We start from the raw sequence: 20,014 nt of genomic DNA on the forward strand, positions 1-20,014 counted from the left end.
TAATTTGGAAAATTTAGACTTTTAGATTGAACCTATAGCGATTATTTACGATATAATCAATTGGTATTTTAAAAGTCTTTGAAAAGGAAACGACAAAATTAATCTAGCATTCCCCGAGAACACATGAAAATCGTGTTTTAAAGTTGTAACACCTTTAAGCAATGGATCCATACTAAAACTATACATTTTATAAGCAATCATAAGTTACTTTAAAAAGCTTCTAAGGATATTTATTGCAATTAACGTCACGTAGCAATCAGATTTTTGAAATATATCTCTACATGGACAAGAGCTTTTTTTTATAAAGAATAATTTTGGTGAGATAATATTGTTAATATTTATGATCTAATTACTTAAATAATCTGTCGTCTGGCGCGATTATTTTAAGGTTTTTTTACTTTTTTTAGACGAAAAAAATTAACAAGACAACAGCTTTTTAATTCTATTTATTCTTCGAAAAGTTCTTTAAAATAAAAAGTTATAATGAATGTCATAATATTCAACCATCTTATAATTTGTAAAAGACATTACGATGTATGTTATGACTTTCGTCAATACAATTTTTCTTCAATAAATCATTTCATTATTATTAATTTTGCAAAGTCAATTTTAATCTCAGTTTTTAATTGTTGGGTTGATGTTATGAGTTTAAATAATTTTTAATTTCTGTTTATCATATTTTGTCAGTGTTTGATATATGCCTTTTCTAATAAACTTTAATTTTACGGTAAATCTTAAGAAAGTTGTTTTTATTCCTATCCATCTTAATCAATTTTCTTGCCCGTTCTCCAAAACAATAAGCTTCTTATCTCCTAATCTCTTGGACTTCCTATTTTCCTTTCCTGTCTTAGATTTCCTATTTTCCATTTTACTACAATTTGCGCCATTAGTGGAATTTCAACAAATTTCATACATGACACATGTAACGCCATATTTTGAAAATTATTTCTGACATGGCTTCCAATGGAAATTTCTACAAGTAAATGTTCTTTTAAGATTAGGGCAATGTATGTCTTTTTATCATTCAATGGCCGTTATTGTAGAGAGAATCCAGTGTTGGACGGTAGCAGTAGTTGCAATCTGTGCTATACAAAGAACCTGCGGAACATTACGATTGAAAAGTCTGCATTTGGTCTAGAAGGAAAGTTGTCTTGAACATTCGTTCAACACCAGTCACCGTGCCAACGACAACCTCGTAGGTTTCGGTTAAATTTGAACTATTTCATTCAATTCTCTGTGGGTTTATTATTTTTAAATCACTTTTTATTTAATATTTTTAGCTTAACCATTAATTATTAAAGTTCTTTAATTTAATTCTATTAATTAAACAAAGTAAGCTTGAAATTAATCAACAAAATGAGTTAAATTTTCAGTGTTCTGAAAAAAATTGTGCTGGTTAGGTTCTGGAGAAAATGAATGGTCAATAATATTAAATCTTTACAACTTTCAGCTGTTTCGCGGGGTTTTAACTAGAAATTTTTTTTTTGCAAATACCAAAATGTCATGGGACGAAAAATAATATTAAAGTAAAACGACAACGCAAAAAAATTAAAAGAATTTATTTACAAATGAAGTGTGTGGTTGTTTTTACACGACGGGGTAGCTGGCCATGGTGGCAATACCACATTGGTTCTTTTTGTTTCTGGACATCCAGATATAGCCGTCCTGTCCCCAGGTCTTGCCCCAGCTGTCAGAAACAAAACATCGAGGTCAAACAGTGCAAACAACGACTTCAGAAATAGAGTCAATAAACCTTAAATCTACAGAAGCAAGAAAGGCACTTAACGCGATGCAATTAGAACTCTTACGATAATATAGTTGGTAATTCTTAAATCTTAACAACCTGTTGCTACATTTTGAGCTCATTAACACGTTCATTAGCACGTACCTGTTTTTAACGATCCAGTAGTCGCCGCCGCTGCTGTCAGTGTCGTACCCAACAGCCAAAACTCCGTGGTCGAGTTGGGTAGAGCTACAGTCTTGCTCGTCATACACACCACCTCCGTATTGCTGGAAAGAATCATGGCTGGCGTCTATGGCAACACTGATTGGTCCGATCTGTGCAAACATTTATAGTTGGGTTTATTACATCAGTAGATATTGGACGAAGGTAGTCTAATGTAAGCTATTGTTTATCTGTATTTACAGTTATGATAACAATTAAAGTTTACATACCGTAGCAACGGCAGCTTGGAGGGAATCTTCACTTCCGCTTTGAACGTCTGTGTACGACCTGTCCGTAGCTCCAACTGTAGCTGCTTTAAAGGCGCACTTCCTGTCCTAGTTTACGAAATCAAAACACGTTTTGAAAGTTCTTTTATTTGAACTAATACATGTAGCATTCAATCTTTAAGCAGAAATTAGATTAATTGATTAGAAATAGACAAATGATTTCTAATTCGCCATTTACCACAGGTTTGTACGGATAACTCTGCTCCGTGTCGATGCCCTTGTTGTCCATGATGTATTTGAAAGCATTGTCCATCAACCCACCTTGACAGCCGTTGTTACCTGTCAGTTGTTGTGTCAAGGATTTAAATCATTTTATTTTGTTGATTTTTTTAAAATAATTGAATATTTGAATCACATAGAGAAACTTTTTACTCCTCATTCAAATGTTGAACTGATAACCACGGAGTTAAAAACAATTTTAAAAAACGAAATGAAGTTAAATGTATGGATGGATAGGCCTACTTGGTTTTATAAAATGCCTCTGTTGTAAGATGCAATGTTCGATATAAAGCTTGTTTAAATTAAAGCTGACTATACTTTCTAAGTATTGAGGCATGATACAACCATGGGATAAATACAGACTTTCTTGGTTTGGGTGGTGGTTTGTTTACTTGATGCTGAACAAGGTTTCAATGTTTTAGAACGATATGAGACTTGCAGGTTTAGTCGTCTCTCCTTACACACCGAGGTACTAGTGTTCCATAGACTCTATGATAAAGTTTATAGCTTACCCCATTTTTTCGAGCAGTCGACTAGGTTAGATTCAGATAAGCTGACCAGCTGACCAGTGGCCTTGAAGTGTTGACCTTCGAGTGAGCCTGTGGTGGAGAAAGCCCAGCATGACCCACATTGACCTTGATCTTTGACCTCGGTGACGTAACCTTGTTTACGCCAGTCGACGGCTGCTGGGAGAATGGCCTTGAACTTTCCACCGACGAACTGACCAGGGTTGAGCTCTTTGTTCACTCTCAGACCGTTCATCAAACTCCTGAACTCCTCGCTCGTCTAGAAAAAGTACTCTATATATCAACCTCGGCTAATACATTGTTGTTTCTATTTTGCTTTCGAACGTATTTTCAAAACTCGAGCTAAAAATTATAAAGATGTTTTGTTAATATTTCATGGCTGTGTTTTCTTTCTGTTTTTATTTTTTCAAATAAAGTTTAAAATAAAAATTGTTGGTAATTGCTCTTAACACATACCATATCCGAGTACTTGTTTTCCTTGAGGTAATAACTCTTGAGACCATTAGCGTACAACTCGTTGTGTTCTTCGATTTTCTTCAGGTTTGATTGCCAGATATACCGTCTGATGACGTCATCGTTTCCTGTGTAGGTTTTGTTGTGCTTGGTTTTGAAGATGACCCAGTTGGCCTCCATACTGGCCGATGCCATGGCAATGGCCAAAGCGAAAACAACAAACTTGTACATCTATAATATTAAAACATAAAAAGTCAGTAAATGAAATATGCATTGATTTTTTTCTAACATGTTGATACATAAGCAAAAACAAAAGGATTCCTCTTTAAACCAAACGGTCCATTGGACGCATTAAGCTGAGTTAGTATGTTTCTTGACCTCGGCATATGAAGGGATGGTGAGGTCTGCCCTATGCTCAGCCGTCTTTTGTTTCCCCAACATACGCCAGGTACAGATCAGAGTTGAGTTGACTCAGAGACGTCCTAGAGTACATAATTCCAAACCGAGATCCGAACTCAAGACCCTCGGGCTAACAACTAAACTGTATAATTTTTCAACGACGTCTCCTGTACTGTTTCGGTTCAAAAGTTTTTAGAAACTAAAGCATTTTTCAAAAATGTTTTAATTTTCTTTTAATCTTCTGGAACTCTAAACAAAAAAGTGTTACACAAGAAATTGCAATTATTTTTACCGTGTATATTTGAGTGTTGAACGAACTCAGTTACTTACTCTTTGATCAGATCTGCTAATAAGGGAACAGTTATACGTAGTCCTGGACTGTAGATCTTATATACTTCTGTTTCCTAAGTCAGGTGCACCCTTATGCTTGTCGCGTGAAAGTCAGATGTTTTTTTTTATCTTGGTCTGTCTGCTGCTAGTATTGAGTAGATAAACATTCTAAAAACAGGAGTTTCACGTGAAAGTCACATGTTTTTGTTTTATCTGTGTTTATCTTTTACTAGAATAGTTTTGTTAAACATTCTAAAAACTGGGGTCTATTATTTCACTATTGACTTTTTTTTTATTGGCTTGAAAGGTATTGGCTTGAATCATGTGTTCCATATTTGAGAAATATATAGATATATATTTGTTTAGATATATATTTTTTTTCAAATATAATTAAGATTAAGAAATGAAATATGAAAGTATTTTATTAAAATATTACCGTATTGTGATTAACTTAGTTAAAAAAAGCTTTATCTATCGTACACTTCATGTTGATAAACTGCAGATTAAATGCGATTATTGGTCTGATATTTAACAAAAGTGTATTGTCATTGATCTCTAGAGTGCTACTTATGATACGTGCTATGTAGTAGTTATTGACCTCTCGTACTACAGGGACTGTTTTTGATAGCAGCTTTTTGAACAAAGATTGTCTGCTACATTCTGTGAGGTTTTATTGTAATCAAATCTCCGTGCCAGCTATTTTATTCCGTGCCTTTATTTTATTCCCTGCCTACTATTTATTCAATGCCTACTATACTCTTCTGTGTCAACTGTTTCATTCCATTCCAACTATATATTTCAGTGCCAACTATTTTATTCCATGCCTACTCTAATTTTTTGTGCTAACTATTTTATTCCATTCTAACTATACTTTAATTATAATACTATAATTTTTGTGCCAACTATTTAGTTCCGCGCCTACTATACGTTTTCTTGAAAACTATGCTTTTCCGTGCAAACTGTTTCATTCCATCCCAACTATACCTTTCCGTGCATGCTATAATTTTTGTGCCAACTATTTAGTTCCGCGCCTACTATACGTTTTCTTGAAAACTATACTTTTCCGTGCAAATTGTAGGCTACTAAGCGATCGATTCACGAATAATTGGAGTAAATTGTTTGCAGATATGTTCATAATTAACAAGCAATAAGTGATAAAGTTGCATTGAAATTAATGAAATAGTCTGTGTGGAAAGGTTTTAGATTATAAACTTGAGAGAAGGTGTATATGGACGAGTGTTTTTGTTTCATGTTTTGACATGTATCAAATGTAAACATCAGCTCGAAGTTCGTCATACTATTTATAACCATGACAGTATAATTAATGATAAAAAAAACTAAATCCCACTATCATTCATGACTAGTACATTTGTTTCTACACCCGCTTGAAGTGGGGCTGATAACTTATAATATGTCAGGTGATTCAGTTTAATGAGAGTCTATTTTTAATTACTTGAGCTTGATTTTGGCATTAGAGAAACATATCAAGGATAAAACTACGACCCGACGACTACACATATAAGAAATTTAAATTTTTATAAATAAAAGTTAATGGCTATTCTTTGAATAAACAATCTTTTTAATGAATTGATAAAAGTATTTGGCTAATCTAAAAGTGCACTTCACCTGATAAATAAAAGGACACGTTTTTCAAGTAGGTTAATATCACCATGGTTGTTGTACTGTGTTATCAGAAATATAAACACGCTTAATGCAGTGGACCATGAACTTTGGCGTGTAAATACACAAACGCATTGAGTGAATTTTACAAATTTTTATATTTATTTTATTGTATTTTTTTATTGTATTCCGTGTATTACAATCCTAGACGTATAAATACGCACAAACAAATCGAGTGAATTTAACACATTTTGATTTTTTTTTTATTGTATTCAGTGTACCACAAATATTGGCGTATAAGTAAAGACAAACATATCTTGTGAATTTAACAAATTTTGATATTTATTTTATTACATTTTTTAAATATTTAAAACCTCAGGGGGAGGGGGGGTCGGCGTGGTCGAGTCGGTAAAGCTCACGGTTGCTAAACCGAAAAGTCTTGATTATAAAATTAAGAACGAAGAAGCAGAAAATCTCAGGTTATCACGATTAGAAACTGAAATTTAATAAACCGGGAGTGATATCCCCTAAACTTTCTCGAATATTCTTATATAAAACAACAGGGGATGGGAACTCGGGATATAGATCTAGTTATGATTTTTAATCCATTTTAAATACTTAAACTTTTTAAAATAGAATAGAATCTCATAGAAAAAAGTATTGCGCACCAAGCGAACGCCGAATAAAGATGTTCATAATGGTGCGCAATATTATTAGTACTTTATAAATTTAGATGCGTTTTTGAGAAATCGGAAATAGCGTAAATTAGTACTTCCCGTCAACTGAAATTACTCAAAATTTAACAGAAGGTAGAGAATTAGATCTTTTACTTACAGGTGAAATTTCATTCCTCTATCTGAAATAGTACTCAAGTTATAGGCTTTTGAAAAATTCAAAGTAGAAAAAGTACCACTTCTGGTTATCGGAAATCGCTCAAAAGTTGATACGGATCTACGATTTTGATAAAATATATATATATGAAATTTCATCAACCTAGCTGTAACGGTACTCAAGTTATCGTGTTTACACACACACACACACAGACACACACACACACACACAGACACACAGACATACGGACAAGATTGCAAAATTATGTTTTTCCGTATCAGTGAGGTGTAAAACGTCGAGATTTGTAAAAATCTCGAATATTTTTTTTTGCACGATTACAATACTTTCTCTATACTACGTATATACGAGAAAGTAAAAAAGTGGTGGCTTTTTCCGTTATCATCAACACTTAGAACAATTTACATTCAATTTTCTGGGAGACAATTGATTTATAGAAGTGAAACTAAATTATGGGTTTTAATTTTGTCTCCATTTTCGACACACGACGTAGCGAAAAACTTCAAGAATCAGATGAACGATCTCAAACAGACTGAGAACAGACAGACCGATCCACAATCCAATGGATCCTCCAATACCCGACAGCAGATTTGTGAACTGTGGATATCAACGGTCAGACATGCATTGTTCGATACTTTGGCTTTAAAACATGATGTATGAATGATGTATGAATGATGTATGAATGATGTATGAATGATGTATGAATGATGTATGAATGATGTATGAATGACGTATGAATAATGTACGAATGATTTAGGAATGATGTATGAATGATGTATGAATGATGTATGAATGATGTATGAATGATGTATGAATGATGTATGAATGACGTATGAATGATGTACGAATAATTTAGGAATGATGTATGAATGATGTATGAATGATGTATGAATGATGTATGAATGATGTATGAAAAATGTATGAATGATGTATGAATGATGTATGAATGATGTATGAAAGCCGTATGAATGATGTACGAATAATGGATGAATGATGTATGAATGATGTATGAATGATGTATGAATGATGTATGAATGATGTATGAATGATGTATGAATGATGTATGAACGATGTATTCTTCTGATCTTACCTCATAGTTAGGCTGATCGGTGAGCTCTTCGTAGTGGAGATCTTCAAAGAAGATGCTCACTTTGATTAGTTGCTGTCTGTGTATAAAATGAGATTACATTATATTAATTATTTTTTTCATCAATTGTAAAAACTTTTTTTTCGGAATAAATTATCAATAATTTAGGATATGATATCACAAGACCACATATCTCACGTTAAAAAAAGTTTTAAGAAAAAGTTTTTCAAGTCAAAATATTTAACTCTAAAATTAAAATATTTCAAGGAAAATTATTTCTAGAAATAAAAACATATCTCAGGGTAAAAAAAAATCTGTATTCAAGATTACTCAAAACAAATTTTATATTCAAATATCTTGATCAGCATAAATAGGTTTGAGTTAACAAAGGCATATTTAAAGCCCAAGAAAATTCAAAACCTCGTCATATTTTACTCGAAAGCAGTCACACGATATTAATATTTTCTAAAGGTAGAACCATTTTAATATCTAAAATTCATATTTAAACAAAATAACTCTTACCCAAAATCAGACAATGTTAAGTGTTTTCGACTACAAATCTTTGGAGGGTTTCTAGACTCACATAAATCTTTTCGAATGTATTCCTGTGAATTAAGAAAGAAGAATTAATTTAAAAACTTAAAAATACTTAAAAAGAAAAAACATACTATTAGCAAGAGTATTTTGTAAGAATGTTAACCATGCACTTAAAGTTGGCAATAATGTCTAGGTTTTTCGTGAAGTACGTAGCCGTCTCCGTTGACAATATGAACTCATCAGCTCTTATTTTGTTTTAGTTCAGCTCTACAGTCTGACAGGAGGTATCAGACTGTAATATGTTGTAGTAAACGTCATGTTTACATTTTTAATTTATTTGGAAGTTGCCTTCTTAACGACATGTATGAAACAGATCTTCAACCAATGAAAACGTTTTTAAAATTGTGCCTGACTGAAGAGAACCTGGATAGTACATGACAGGGTCATGGGTCATTCATTCTCTATGTTCATGTTGGGGGGGGGTTGATTCTCAGGTAAGTTGAGGAAACAGTTATTGCTTTTTTAATCGTATTATTTATTTAATGTATGATTAATTAGTCAAAATTATAGCATTAAAATACCGGTGTATTATGTTCTGACAGGTAAAAACTCACCAGGTAGCCGGTCTCTGGCCACTGAAGGTGGGCAATAGTTTTCTGGTACCGGACTTCTCTGGAAAGAAATGTTGTACAGCGTTACAATAACAATATCTTGACTGAGTTGTAATTGTATTTGATGCTGCATTAAGGTATTATCATCTACAGGAGTTATCGTCTATAACAACATATCCATACCATCAACAGCTAAGTTAAATACATGACAACAATATGCCATTCCCTGAAGGTGTCAAAGTCCCACTAATGTCCCATATATGTCGCATCAATGTCCCATCAATGTCCCATCAATGTCCCATCAACGTCCCATCAATTTATCATTACCTGAAGGGGTCAATGTCCCATCTATGTCCCATCAATGTCCTATCAATGTCTCATCAATGTCCCACCAATGTCCCATCAATGTACCTTACCTGCACGGACTTTTACAGTCACAAGCTCTTTTATCTTTCTCAAGCTGGCACCGAACCTCATACAAGCACCGTTGCTCTAGAGTAGATTGAAAGTAAATAGAATTAGAATAGATTTAAAGAACAGATAATCTTAATTACAGTTGGCTGTTCTTGAATATATTGCATTAAAGTTTTTCTGGGAAAGATAAAAGATAGTCGCTCTTAATTACAGAGGGCTACATAGGGCTACAGAGTGCTACAGAGTGCTACAGAGTGCTACAGAGTGCTACAGAGGGCTACAGAGTGCTACAGAGGGCTACAGAGGGCTACATAGTGCTACAGAGGGCTACAGAGGGCTACAGAGGGCTACAGAGGGCTACAGAGGGCTACAGAGGGCTACATCTGCAGCTTCTGACCTTCTTGTGATGTACACTGAGTCAACTTTGTGCTGCTGTTGTCGTCTGTCACATCGTTCAGGTACAGCTGGTAGTCGAAACACTTGCATTTTGCCTTGATCCGATCCCCCTGGCATTGGTGTTGGCAGTACTGGGAGGGTGGGAGGGGTGTGGTGGGATTTGAGTACGGGTGATTTGTGTTAACTGATGATTTTATTTTAGGTAATTATTACATTGGAATGTGTGGAATACTCTAGTTAATGAAATAGATTAGAAATGATTCTGAGATGAAGAATTAAGCTCAGGCTTGATTAGAATTAAGACGAGATTATGAAACAAAGATTTTAGCTCATGAAATATTATTTATCTGAAGACGTTTGGAGGAAGAAAGATTAGAATAGTTTGGACAATAGACACACAAAACAGAGCGAAATTAAATGAATTCTACACAGAATAATGCATGAACTGTGCTCAGCACTCAATACTTAATACCCTTTATTCAGAATTTAGTACTAAGTACACTAACATGTCTGGTATAACGGTATTCATACTTGGCCTTGAACTTAACTCCATCGTCACAGGGGTCGTAGGGTGAACCCATACGACTGATGACTACCTACCATACATAGAACAGACATCCAATGACAAACAAGAAATACTTCTTAAAACTACCACATTTTTAATTAAATGCAGGATTTAGAGTCTGACTGTATTTATTTTTCCGTATTTTTTTAATACAGCCTATTGCTCTGTGGCGAAGTTCTTTACTTGTAGTGTACACTAATAGTTTTAATAGTCTTAGCTTAATCATCACATTCTACTCTTAGTTATGCGATATAACTAACCAATATTATCATCAAATTCCGCAAAGCGATTCTTAAAAAATAGGTTTTAAAAGCAATGTGTTTTAATTTAATCTTAAACTCGTGAAACAGGTATGCCTCGCTAACGCGGAACTTGGAAGACAACAGATTTTTAAAAAATGCTTAAACTCTAAACATTTTTTAAAAATGTAATACCTTTCGAAGACCAATTTGTGTGTATGTCCCTGGGCTTATCGCTACATCGTTTTCATCAGAAAAAGGGGAAGTACCAGGTTCATGAATGATAACCCTGGCACCTTTGGCTGAGGTAACGGCCTTGACATATTCTTCAGTCTCTAAGTTTAAGATCAGCTCTACGCCTGAAATTTACAGTAGTCTCAAGATATTATTAATTAGTTGACTAGTGTATTTTTCTTAATTAATTCGAAAGAGAATTGCCATGTAAATTTGCCCGAACAGAAAGCAGAAGTACTTGATAACAAATCGTTTGTCCCCAACTAGAGAGGACAACGTTTTTCGTAGTATTTCACACGAGAAAAAAACTTCATATTATTATTGTTACTGTTTTCGAAACCTGTTATTTAAAGGTTTATGAATACACAATTGTCCTTATTGTATTATAATTCCCACATGGGTGTTTAAAAGCTTTAAAGCTAGTTATGTTAAAAAGTTTTGTATACATGATTTTTTTTAGTATTGTAATTCCCATTTGTTTTTAAAAGCTTTAAAACTAGTTAAATTAAAGATTTTTGTAAACACGATTTTCCCTATTGTTCTGTAATTCCCACATGGTTTAGTAAAAGCTTTAAAGCTAGTTCTATTAAAGGTTTTTGTAAACATGATTTTTATTGTATTGTAATACCCACCTGCGTTTTTAAAACTAGTTATATAAAAGGTTTATGTATACACGATTTTCCCTATTGTTCTATAATACCCACCTGTGTTTTCAAAACTAGTTATATTAAAGGTTTTTGTATACACGATTTTCCTTATTGTTCTATAATATCCACCTGTATTTTTACTTTCTCGTATATACGAAGTATAGAGAAAGTCTTGTAATCGTGCAAAAAAAATCGAGATTTTTACGAATCTCGACGTTTTACACCTCACTGATACGGAAAAACATAATTTTGCAATCTTGTCCGTATGTCTGTGTGTCTGTCTGTCTGTCTGTCTGTCTGTGTGTGTGTGTGTCCGTGTGTAAACACGATAACTTGGATACCGTTACAGCTAGGTTGATGAAATTTCATATATAAGTATGTTATCAAAATCGTAGATCCGTACCAACTTTTGAGCGATTTCCGATAACCGGAAGTGGTACTTTTCCTACTTTGAATTTTTCAAAAGGCTATAACTTGAGTACTATTTCAGATAGATAAATGAAATTTCAGATGTAAGTAAAAGATATAATTCTCTACCTTCTGTTAAATTTTGATTAATTTCCGTTAACCGGAAGTAGTAACTTACGCTACTTCCGATTTCTCAAAAAACGAATGTAAATTTTTAAAGTACTAATAATATTGCGCACTATTATGCACTTTTTTATTAGGCGTTTACTTGGTGTGCAATTCTTTTGTGTACGAGATTTTATTCTATTTTTAAAACTTTAAGTATTTAAAATGGATAAAAAATCATGTCTATAGCCCGAGTTCCCATCCCCTGTTATTTTATATAAGAATATTCAAGAAAGTTTACGGGAGATCACTCCCGGTTTATTAAAACTAGTTATATTAAAGGTTTTTGTAAACACGATTTTCCTTATTGTTGTGGAATACCCACCTGTGTTTTTAAAAGCTAGTTACATAAAAGGTTTTTGTAAACACGATTTTCCTTATTGTTCTACAATACCCACCTGTGTTTTTAAAACTAGTTATATTAAAGGTTTATGTATACACGATTTTCCTTATTGTTCTATAATATCCACCTGTGTTTTTAAAACTAGTTATATTAAAGATTTTTGTATACACGATTTTCCTTATTGTTGTGTAATACCCACCTGTGTTTTTAAAAGCTAGTTATATTAAAGGTTTTTGTAAACACGATTTTCCTTATTGTTGTGTAATACCCACCTGTGTTTTTAAAACTAGTTATATTAAAGGTTTGTGTAAACACGATTTTCCTTATTGTTCTATAATATCCACCTGTGTTTTTAAAACTAGTTATATTAAAGGTTTATGTATACACGATTTTCCTTATTGTTCTATAATATCCACCTGTGTTTTTAAAACTAGTTATATTACAGGTTTATGTATACACGATTTTCCTTATTGTTCTATAATATCCACCTGTGTTTTTAAAACTAGTTATATTAAAGGTTTTTGTAAACACGATTTTCCTTATTGTTGTGGAATACCCACCTGTGTTTTTAAAAGCTAGTTACATAAAAGGTTTTTGTAAACACGATTTTCCTTATTGTTCTACAATACCCACCTGTGTTTTTAAAACTAGTTATATTAAAGGTTTTTGTAAACACGATTTTCCTTATTGTTCTATAATATCCACCTGTGTTTTTAAAACTAGTTATATTAAAGGTTTTTGTATACATGATTTTCCTTATTGTTGTGTAATACCTACCTGTGTTTTTAAAACTAGTTATATTAAAGGTTTTTGTATACATGATTTTCCTTATTGTTGTGTAATACCTACCTGTGTTTTTAAAACTAGTTATATTAAAGGTTTTTGTATACATGATTTTCCTTATTGTTGTGTAATACCTACCTGTGTTTTTAAAACTAGTTATATTAAAGGTTTTTGTATACATGATTTTCCTTATTGTTGTGTAATACCTACCTGTGTTTTGTCCACTCCTGATGGCAACAAAGTCAGGGTTATGGAGGGTGAAACAGTTGCCGTGCTCTGGGGTAACGACCGTCTGGAAGAAACTGTGAGCAGAGAGTCAAATATGTTCGGTAATTTATTGTAGGTTTATAACGCAGATTGTCAAATATCTTATAAACATTGCAAGTTAATAACGGTTTTGACGCGGGATCCTTCAAATAAGTGAACTTTTCTAATATTTTTTCCTCTGCGTCTAACAAGCGTAACGAAAGAAATTCTTACTGACCCTCTTTAAGTAAAATATATTTTATTACCAAATATTAAAAGCTTCAGAATTATCAAAATCCTAATGGGTCAAAATTACCGTTCACTGTAAACTGTACTATAATTGTAAGTTTAATTAGGTTAAAGTTATTTCTTTTAAAAGTGCACTTTATAGAGAGTGTACGTGCATTCTGGTATCCCCCTCCCCAACACTCCCCCCCCCCCCAGCACTCATTAACGTCTCCTCCTCTCTATCATGCAAACTAAAACCGTGACCTTATCATCTGTCTTACATTAAGTCTAAAAATAGAACCTCACAATACTATTACAAGTAGGATTAAGGTAAACCAAGGTTATAGTGTGTACCTGTATCCACAGGACCTCTCATTAAAGGAACACATTCTAATAAAATCTGTCAGCTGATGACCGAGCTCCTCGCGCAGATTTCTGGAAATTAGAAAGATATTTTTTTTTAATTAATTGAAGAATATTTCATCGGTTTGAATAATAGCATTTACTTGTAGACAACATATGTGAATGTTTTTAACTTATTAAATGTATCAGAGGCGTAGCGATGGGGGGGGGGGGGGGGGCAGGGGGGGGGGGACATATGTCCCCGGGCGCCGATCTTAGGGGCGCCAAAATGGGTTGTAAAAACAAATTAAAATGTCAATCTAGCTGCCAATTTTGCAGTTTGAGGTGGGGGTGCAAATCGAAAGTTTGAGGGGGGTTGCCAAATCGAAAAGTTGAGGGGGGGGGGGGGTGCAAATTGAAAATTTGCTCCCGAGGGGGCGCCAAATTGAAAGTTTGTCCCCGGGCGCCGGGAAGGGTCGCTACGCCTCTGAAATGTATGCAAGCGACGGAAAGATAAAACCGGGAAGAAATGTCGACGTAGCATGCTGGAGGAGGCTGAAAGGGTAGGAAGGAATTGGGGACAACTGAAAAGAATCGCAGTAGACAATGGGGGAGTGGAAAGTTTTGACAGAGGCCTTATGGATAGACTGTAGAGAAAGGAAAAATTTGACAGAGGCCCTAGGGATAGACTGTGGAGAAAGGAAAGTTTTGACAGAGGTCTTATGTATAGACTGGAGAATGGAAAGTTTTGACAGAGGTCTTATGTATAGACTGGAGAATGGAAAGTTTTGACAGAGGTCTTATGTATAGACTGGAGAATGGAAAGTTTTGACAGAGGTCTTATGTATAGACTGGAGAATGGAAAGTTTTGACAGAGGTCTTATGTATAGACTGGAGAATGGAAAGTTTTGACAGAGGTCTTATGTATAGACTGGAGAATGGAAAGTTTTGACAGAGGTCTTATGTATAGACTGGAGAATGGAAAGTTTTGACAGAGGTCTTATGTATAGACTGGAGAATGGAAAGTTTTGACAGAGGTCTTATGTATAGACTGGAGAAAGGAAAGTTTTGACAGAGGTCCTATGTATAAACTGGAGAATGGAAAGTTTTGACAGAGGTCTTATGTATAGACTGGAGAATGGAAAGTTTTGACAGAGGTCTTATGTATAGACTGGAGAATGGAAAGTTTTGACAGAGGCCTTATGTATAGACTGGAGAATGGAAAGTTTTGACAGAGGCCTTATGTATAGACTGTGGAGAAAGGAAAGTTTTGACAGAGGTCCTATGTATAAACTGGAGAATGGAAAGTTTTGACAGAGGTCTTATGTATAGACTGGAGAATGGAAAGTTTTGACAGAGGTCCTATGTATAGACTGGAGAATGGAAAGTTTTGACAGAGGCCCTATGTATAAACTGGAGAATGGAAAGTTTTGACAGAGGCCCTATGGATAGACTGGAGAATGGAAAGTTTTGACAGAGGTCCTATGTATAAACTGGAGAATGGAAAGTTTTGACAGAGGTCCTATGTATAAACTGGAGAATGGAACGTTTTGACAGAGGTCTTATGTATAGACTGTGGAGAAAGGAAAGTTTTGACAGAGGTCCTATGTATAAACTGGAGAATGGAAAGTTTTGACAGAGGTCTTATGTATAGACTGGAGAATGGAAAGTTTTGACAGAGGTCCTATGTATAGACTGGAGAATGGAAAGTTTTGACAGAGGCCCTATGTATAAACTGGAGAATGGAAAGTTTTGACAGAGGTCTTATGTATAGACTGTGGAGAAAGGAAAGTTTTGACAGAGGCCCTATGTATAAACTGGAGAATGGAAAGTTTTGACAGAGGTCTTATGTATAGACTGTGGAGAAAGGAAAGTTTTGACAGAGGTCCTATGTATAGACTGGAGAATGGAAAGTTTTGACAGAGGTCCTATGTATAAACTGGAGAATGGAAAGTTTTGACAGAGGTCCTATGTATAAACTGGAGAATGGAAAGTTTTGACAGAGGTCTTATGTATAGACTGTGGAGAAAGGACAGTTTTGACAGAGGACCTATGTATAGACTGTAGAGAAATGAAAAGTTTTGACAGAGGTCTTATGTATAGACTGTGGAGAAAGGAAAGTTTTGACAGAGGTCCTATGTACAGACTGTGGAGAAAGTAAAGTTTTGACAGAGGCTTTATGTACAGACTAAAGAATTGAAAGTTTTGATAGAGGCCCTATGAATAGACTGTGGAGAAAGGAAAGTTTTGACAGAGGCACTATGGATAGACTGTGGAGAAAGGAAAGGTTTGACAGAGGCCCTATGAATAGACTGTGGAGAAAGGAAAGTTTTGACAGAGGCCCTATGAATAGACTGTGGAGAAAGGAAAGTTTTGACAGAGGCCCTATGGATAGACTGTGGAGAAAGGAAAGTTTTGACAGAGGCCCTATGTATAAACTGGAGAATTGAAAGTTTTGACAGAGGCCCTATGCTCCGCAAGAAACGAAAATAAAAAATGATGATGAAACTGTAACATCTATATAAACCAGAAAGAAGTAAACAAATAAACTAAAATTAGCCTGTTGAGTGTAACAGAAAATCGATTAGGGCTTACAGTGGCTGCTGATTGAAAACGTGGGTGAAATAGTCATCGATCTCGTAGATCGAAGAATTCTCAAAGGCACCGCCGTCCCAGCAGTACCTGCAAAACTTCAGGCATAAACAGGTGACTAAAGGCATAAACAGGTGACTAAAGGTATAAACAATTGACCACAGACATACGAAGGGGAATACAGTAATAAACAGATGCTTACAGACAGCTGGTCGCGCACGCCTTAACCCCCCCCCCCCCCCCCCACAGCATCAGATACATGGCACCAATTGGCTCCATGACAAATGATTTCAGACAAAATACCCCCGACACAATATATCACAGACAAAAGTGATTAGGACAAATTATATCATGGACTAATGATTCAAAACAAATGTCGCACACAAACTATCGCACTGCAAAATATAGCATTGCGAATTTTATTGTATTTTAGATGATTTAGGTCGATTAGAACATTTTTGTCCATGTTATTATTTTACCTGAGATATTTTTCCGTGAGATATTTTGTCCGTAGATATTATGTTTCGGATATTTTATTTCAGAGCATTTATCCTGAGATCATGTATCCTGTCACTCACCAAATATATTTTTACACACGTTTCTAAAATGTCTGAAAATATTTCATAGAATAAAAATATACTTTTTGACATTCACAGACTTAAATATTCTACTAGTTATGGTCAAAAAATAATAATAATAAGGTATAATAATAATAATAATAATAAGGTATAATTAAATATTTGATTAATTATATTGAGTCCACCCAACTTAGATGGGTACCTCCTTATATGCCGAGGTCACAGAAACAAGTGAACTCTACTTATATAGACCGTCAGGTTTGAAAAGTGAACTTTACTTTTTTTTTACTATAATTAAATATTTAATTAATTGTATTAATTATCGAACTTCTTTAATTGAGAAAATACCAAGTGCTACTTCTTCTTCTTCTTCGTTCTTAATTATTAGTGTTGAAGGTGATCGAGATTTATCTGCCAGTGGGTTTGAACTCGAGACTTTGTTCGAATTTATCAACCATGAGCTTTTTGCCGACTCGACCACACTTCCAACACAATTAAGCGTTACGTGCCAATTGGTTATGCGCCATTGAGGCCATTGACTCCGATTTTAGCCTGCTTTTCTTTTTGGATTTGCTTCCATAGCCTTTGTCCAACCAAGAACAAACTACAAGGCAGCAGTTGTTTAATTTAGGAGTTGTCTCTCCTAGAAGAGTGGTTGTCCCCAGCTAACGAGCCTCATCTGCCCGAAGGTTCGAACTCGAGACTTTTCGGTATAGCAACCATGAGCTTTACCGACTCGACCACGCCGACCCTCCCAAGTGCTACTGACTACTAGCTTATAACGAAGCATTGATTAAAAAAAAAATCTTAAACTACCTGGCATAGAGCCGCATCTCTGTCCTTCGCCCATTGTAAGAGTCCATTATCCCAAAAGTTTGGTTCGGCCATTAACTTGCCTACATTGTTTTTACTGCTGAAACAAGAGAATCAGAGAAGGCGATGACGGGTATTCTATATTTTATAACAGTAGATAACGTTTGGGAAGATATTTTATAAATGAGAAGTAAGAATATTTTAGTTTGTCAACATATTCGCCTATAATCGCCGACAAACTAAAAATTAATTCACTGGCTTTCATTAAATGAGGTGGTCTAATGCAGCTTCCAACGAGCGTGAGTAAAGATACAAACGTGACAACCAAACAGTCATGAGGAGATAATCTGACCAGAACATCTGTGTCTCGCTGTCATTGGTCCCAGTGTTGTAACACGTGACGTTTGCTGCCCGTCCCACGGGCCTGATGACGTTGTCACCCCTGACAAAAAGGTTCTGAATCTTCTCTGACGCCTCCATTCGCTAAAATCATTAGTGTGTTGATGTAGCAGTATAGCAACATGGTATCAAGACGTGGGGTGGGGGGGGGGGGGGAGACACTGGTTCACATTAAGAAATTATAAATGTATGTGCGTGTCAAATTATTTTAGACGGAAGCCCATAAATAAAGTGACAGTCATAGTTTGGGAGGTAGACTTTGAGACGATAGGTGAGGAGGTGTTATTAAGGTTGGGAAGGGCAGTTAAGACATCACTCTTTAAAATTTTCTAAAAAAGTTTTTTAAAGTTGAAATTTAGCAGAAATTCAATTTTCGTAAACATTGTTTTTAAATTGATCGAAGTTTATCAGCTTTAAAAAGAGCAATTTAATTTTTCTAAAGAAACATTATTTTTAAAAAAAACAACATGCGATTTGAGGGTGGTGTTAGTTGATGTATGATAATAAATGTGGTAGGATTTCACTTTTTGATGGGTGATCTATGGGAGAGTGGAGGGAGGGTGGTTGAAAATTCGACTTTAAAGCATAATGCCGTTTATGGACGTTCGTAGATAAGTAGATGTATTCATAAAAATAATCGCGCTCTTGTGTATGATGTGGGTATATTTTTAAAGGTTAAAAATATTAAAGCGAAAAGAAAGAAAACAACGATGAAAATGATGAAACGATAGTGGGTAGGACGATTACAACAGAATGATAAGTAGAACAAAAGAAGTAATCGATGATAATAGATCGATGTCAACAAATCAGTCAATGTGTTCAGAGAGAGCCATGTGAATATTTACCTTAGAGAACCTCATCATGTTTACACTGCATACTGTCACAGCAGGAAAAGGAAGGTTATCAAACCTCAGGTTGACTTTCGAGTAGATTTGGTAGAGGAAAAAGTTTGAAAATAAACTGAAATATCATTTTTAAAATTGTTATTATGGCAAATAAAAGGTTTTCTTTTTAAATATCATAAACGTAAGAACCGAACTTGCACATACCATTAACTATTCTTAGCTCTCGATTTTGACGCTACATTATTTATTACCAACAAAATTATTTATTTAATTGTTTATTTCGTTTTCTAAATATTTATAACTAGTTAACTACAATATGAAATGGCCACTTACTAATACATGTGAAAGAAGGTGGCCCCGACGGCCGAGGCCAACAGCAGAGACCACAAGACCTGGCCAGGGGATGATGAGACTTCACAATGAAGATGACTCCGTTCATTGAAGCTTTGCTGGCGTGCTTGTTAAAGATGCGACAGAATCGATGAGAGGCGGACTCGGTGTTATTCACACTGGACATTCCAGACACCGAACAAGGATTTATCTTCGAAAATTCGCTGCACATACAATTTATACCCTAGCTCTGAAATTACAGCAGTAATTGAACCACGTGACGACAATGCAGTAATTAAACATGCACTCTCCACACTTGCTCCAGTGACACGAAATAGAACATTTTTCTTGAAGTGTTTTCTCAAAACCATTGACATGTATTCTTATGCATGAAGGTGTGTCCATTAAGTGATTAACTTTAATTGAAATGATTGTCAGGGGCTGCTAATCAAAGCATGCATTTGTTTTCACGAGAGAATTTGTGTTGACCCATCACGTGATATTTTTAATTTTCTTTTCACTAAACATCGATCAAATCTTAACGTATTACACCACCATGTGTGAGCATGATTATCTCTCCATT

The 20,014-nt window shown here is 34.8% G+C and overlaps 2 protein-coding genes across 3 annotated transcripts; both read right to left on the reverse strand.

The window, feature by feature from the left end:
* Nucleotides 1-1,544: 1,544 nt before the first annotated feature.
* LOC131946691 (procathepsin L) lies at nt 1,545-4,291 on the reverse strand. Of its 2 annotated transcripts, none has more exons than XM_059307603.1 (7): nt 4,161-4,291; nt 3,435-3,662; nt 2,964-3,237; nt 2,411-2,511; nt 2,176-2,280; nt 1,889-2,058; nt 1,545-1,687 (listed from the first exon to the last, which is right to left on the reverse strand). In XM_059307603.1, exons 2-7 carry the CDS (start codon nt 3,660-3,662, stop codon nt 1,588-1,590), a joined length of 978 nt encoding a protein of 325 aa, XP_059163586.1. In that variant the 5' UTR covers nt 4,161-4,291; the 3' UTR covers nt 1,545-1,587. The 2 variants fall into 2 exon arrangements, with proteins under 2 accessions (XP_059163586.1, XP_059163585.1); XM_059307602.1 differs by having other exon boundaries at nt 4,123-4,257.
* Nucleotides 4,292-7,088: 2,797 nt separating this feature from the next.
* Nucleotides 7,089-19,618, reverse strand: LOC131946704 (amiloride-sensitive sodium channel subunit alpha-like). The gene is made up of 14 exons (XM_059307617.1): nt 19,494-19,618; nt 19,102-19,216; nt 18,210-18,340; nt 17,861-17,957; nt 14,460-14,563; nt 13,887-13,967; nt 13,269-13,360; nt 10,748-10,837; nt 9,676-9,858; nt 9,281-9,356; nt 8,868-8,925; nt 8,239-8,321; nt 7,720-7,795; nt 7,089-7,226 (listed from the first exon to the last, which is right to left on the reverse strand). Exons 1-14 carry the CDS (start codon nt 19,616-19,618, stop codon nt 7,089-7,091), a joined length of 1,449 nt encoding a protein of 482 aa, XP_059163600.1.
* Nucleotides 19,619-20,014: the final 396 nt, after the last annotated feature.

The sequence above is a fragment of the Physella acuta genome, unplaced genomic scaffold (genome assembly GCF_028476545.2).
Source record: "Physella acuta isolate Inbredline_101_S28 unplaced genomic scaffold, ASM2847654v3 ptg000567l, whole genome shotgun sequence".
NCBI classification, from domain to species: domain Eukaryota; kingdom Metazoa; phylum Mollusca; class Gastropoda; family Physidae; genus Physella; species Physella acuta.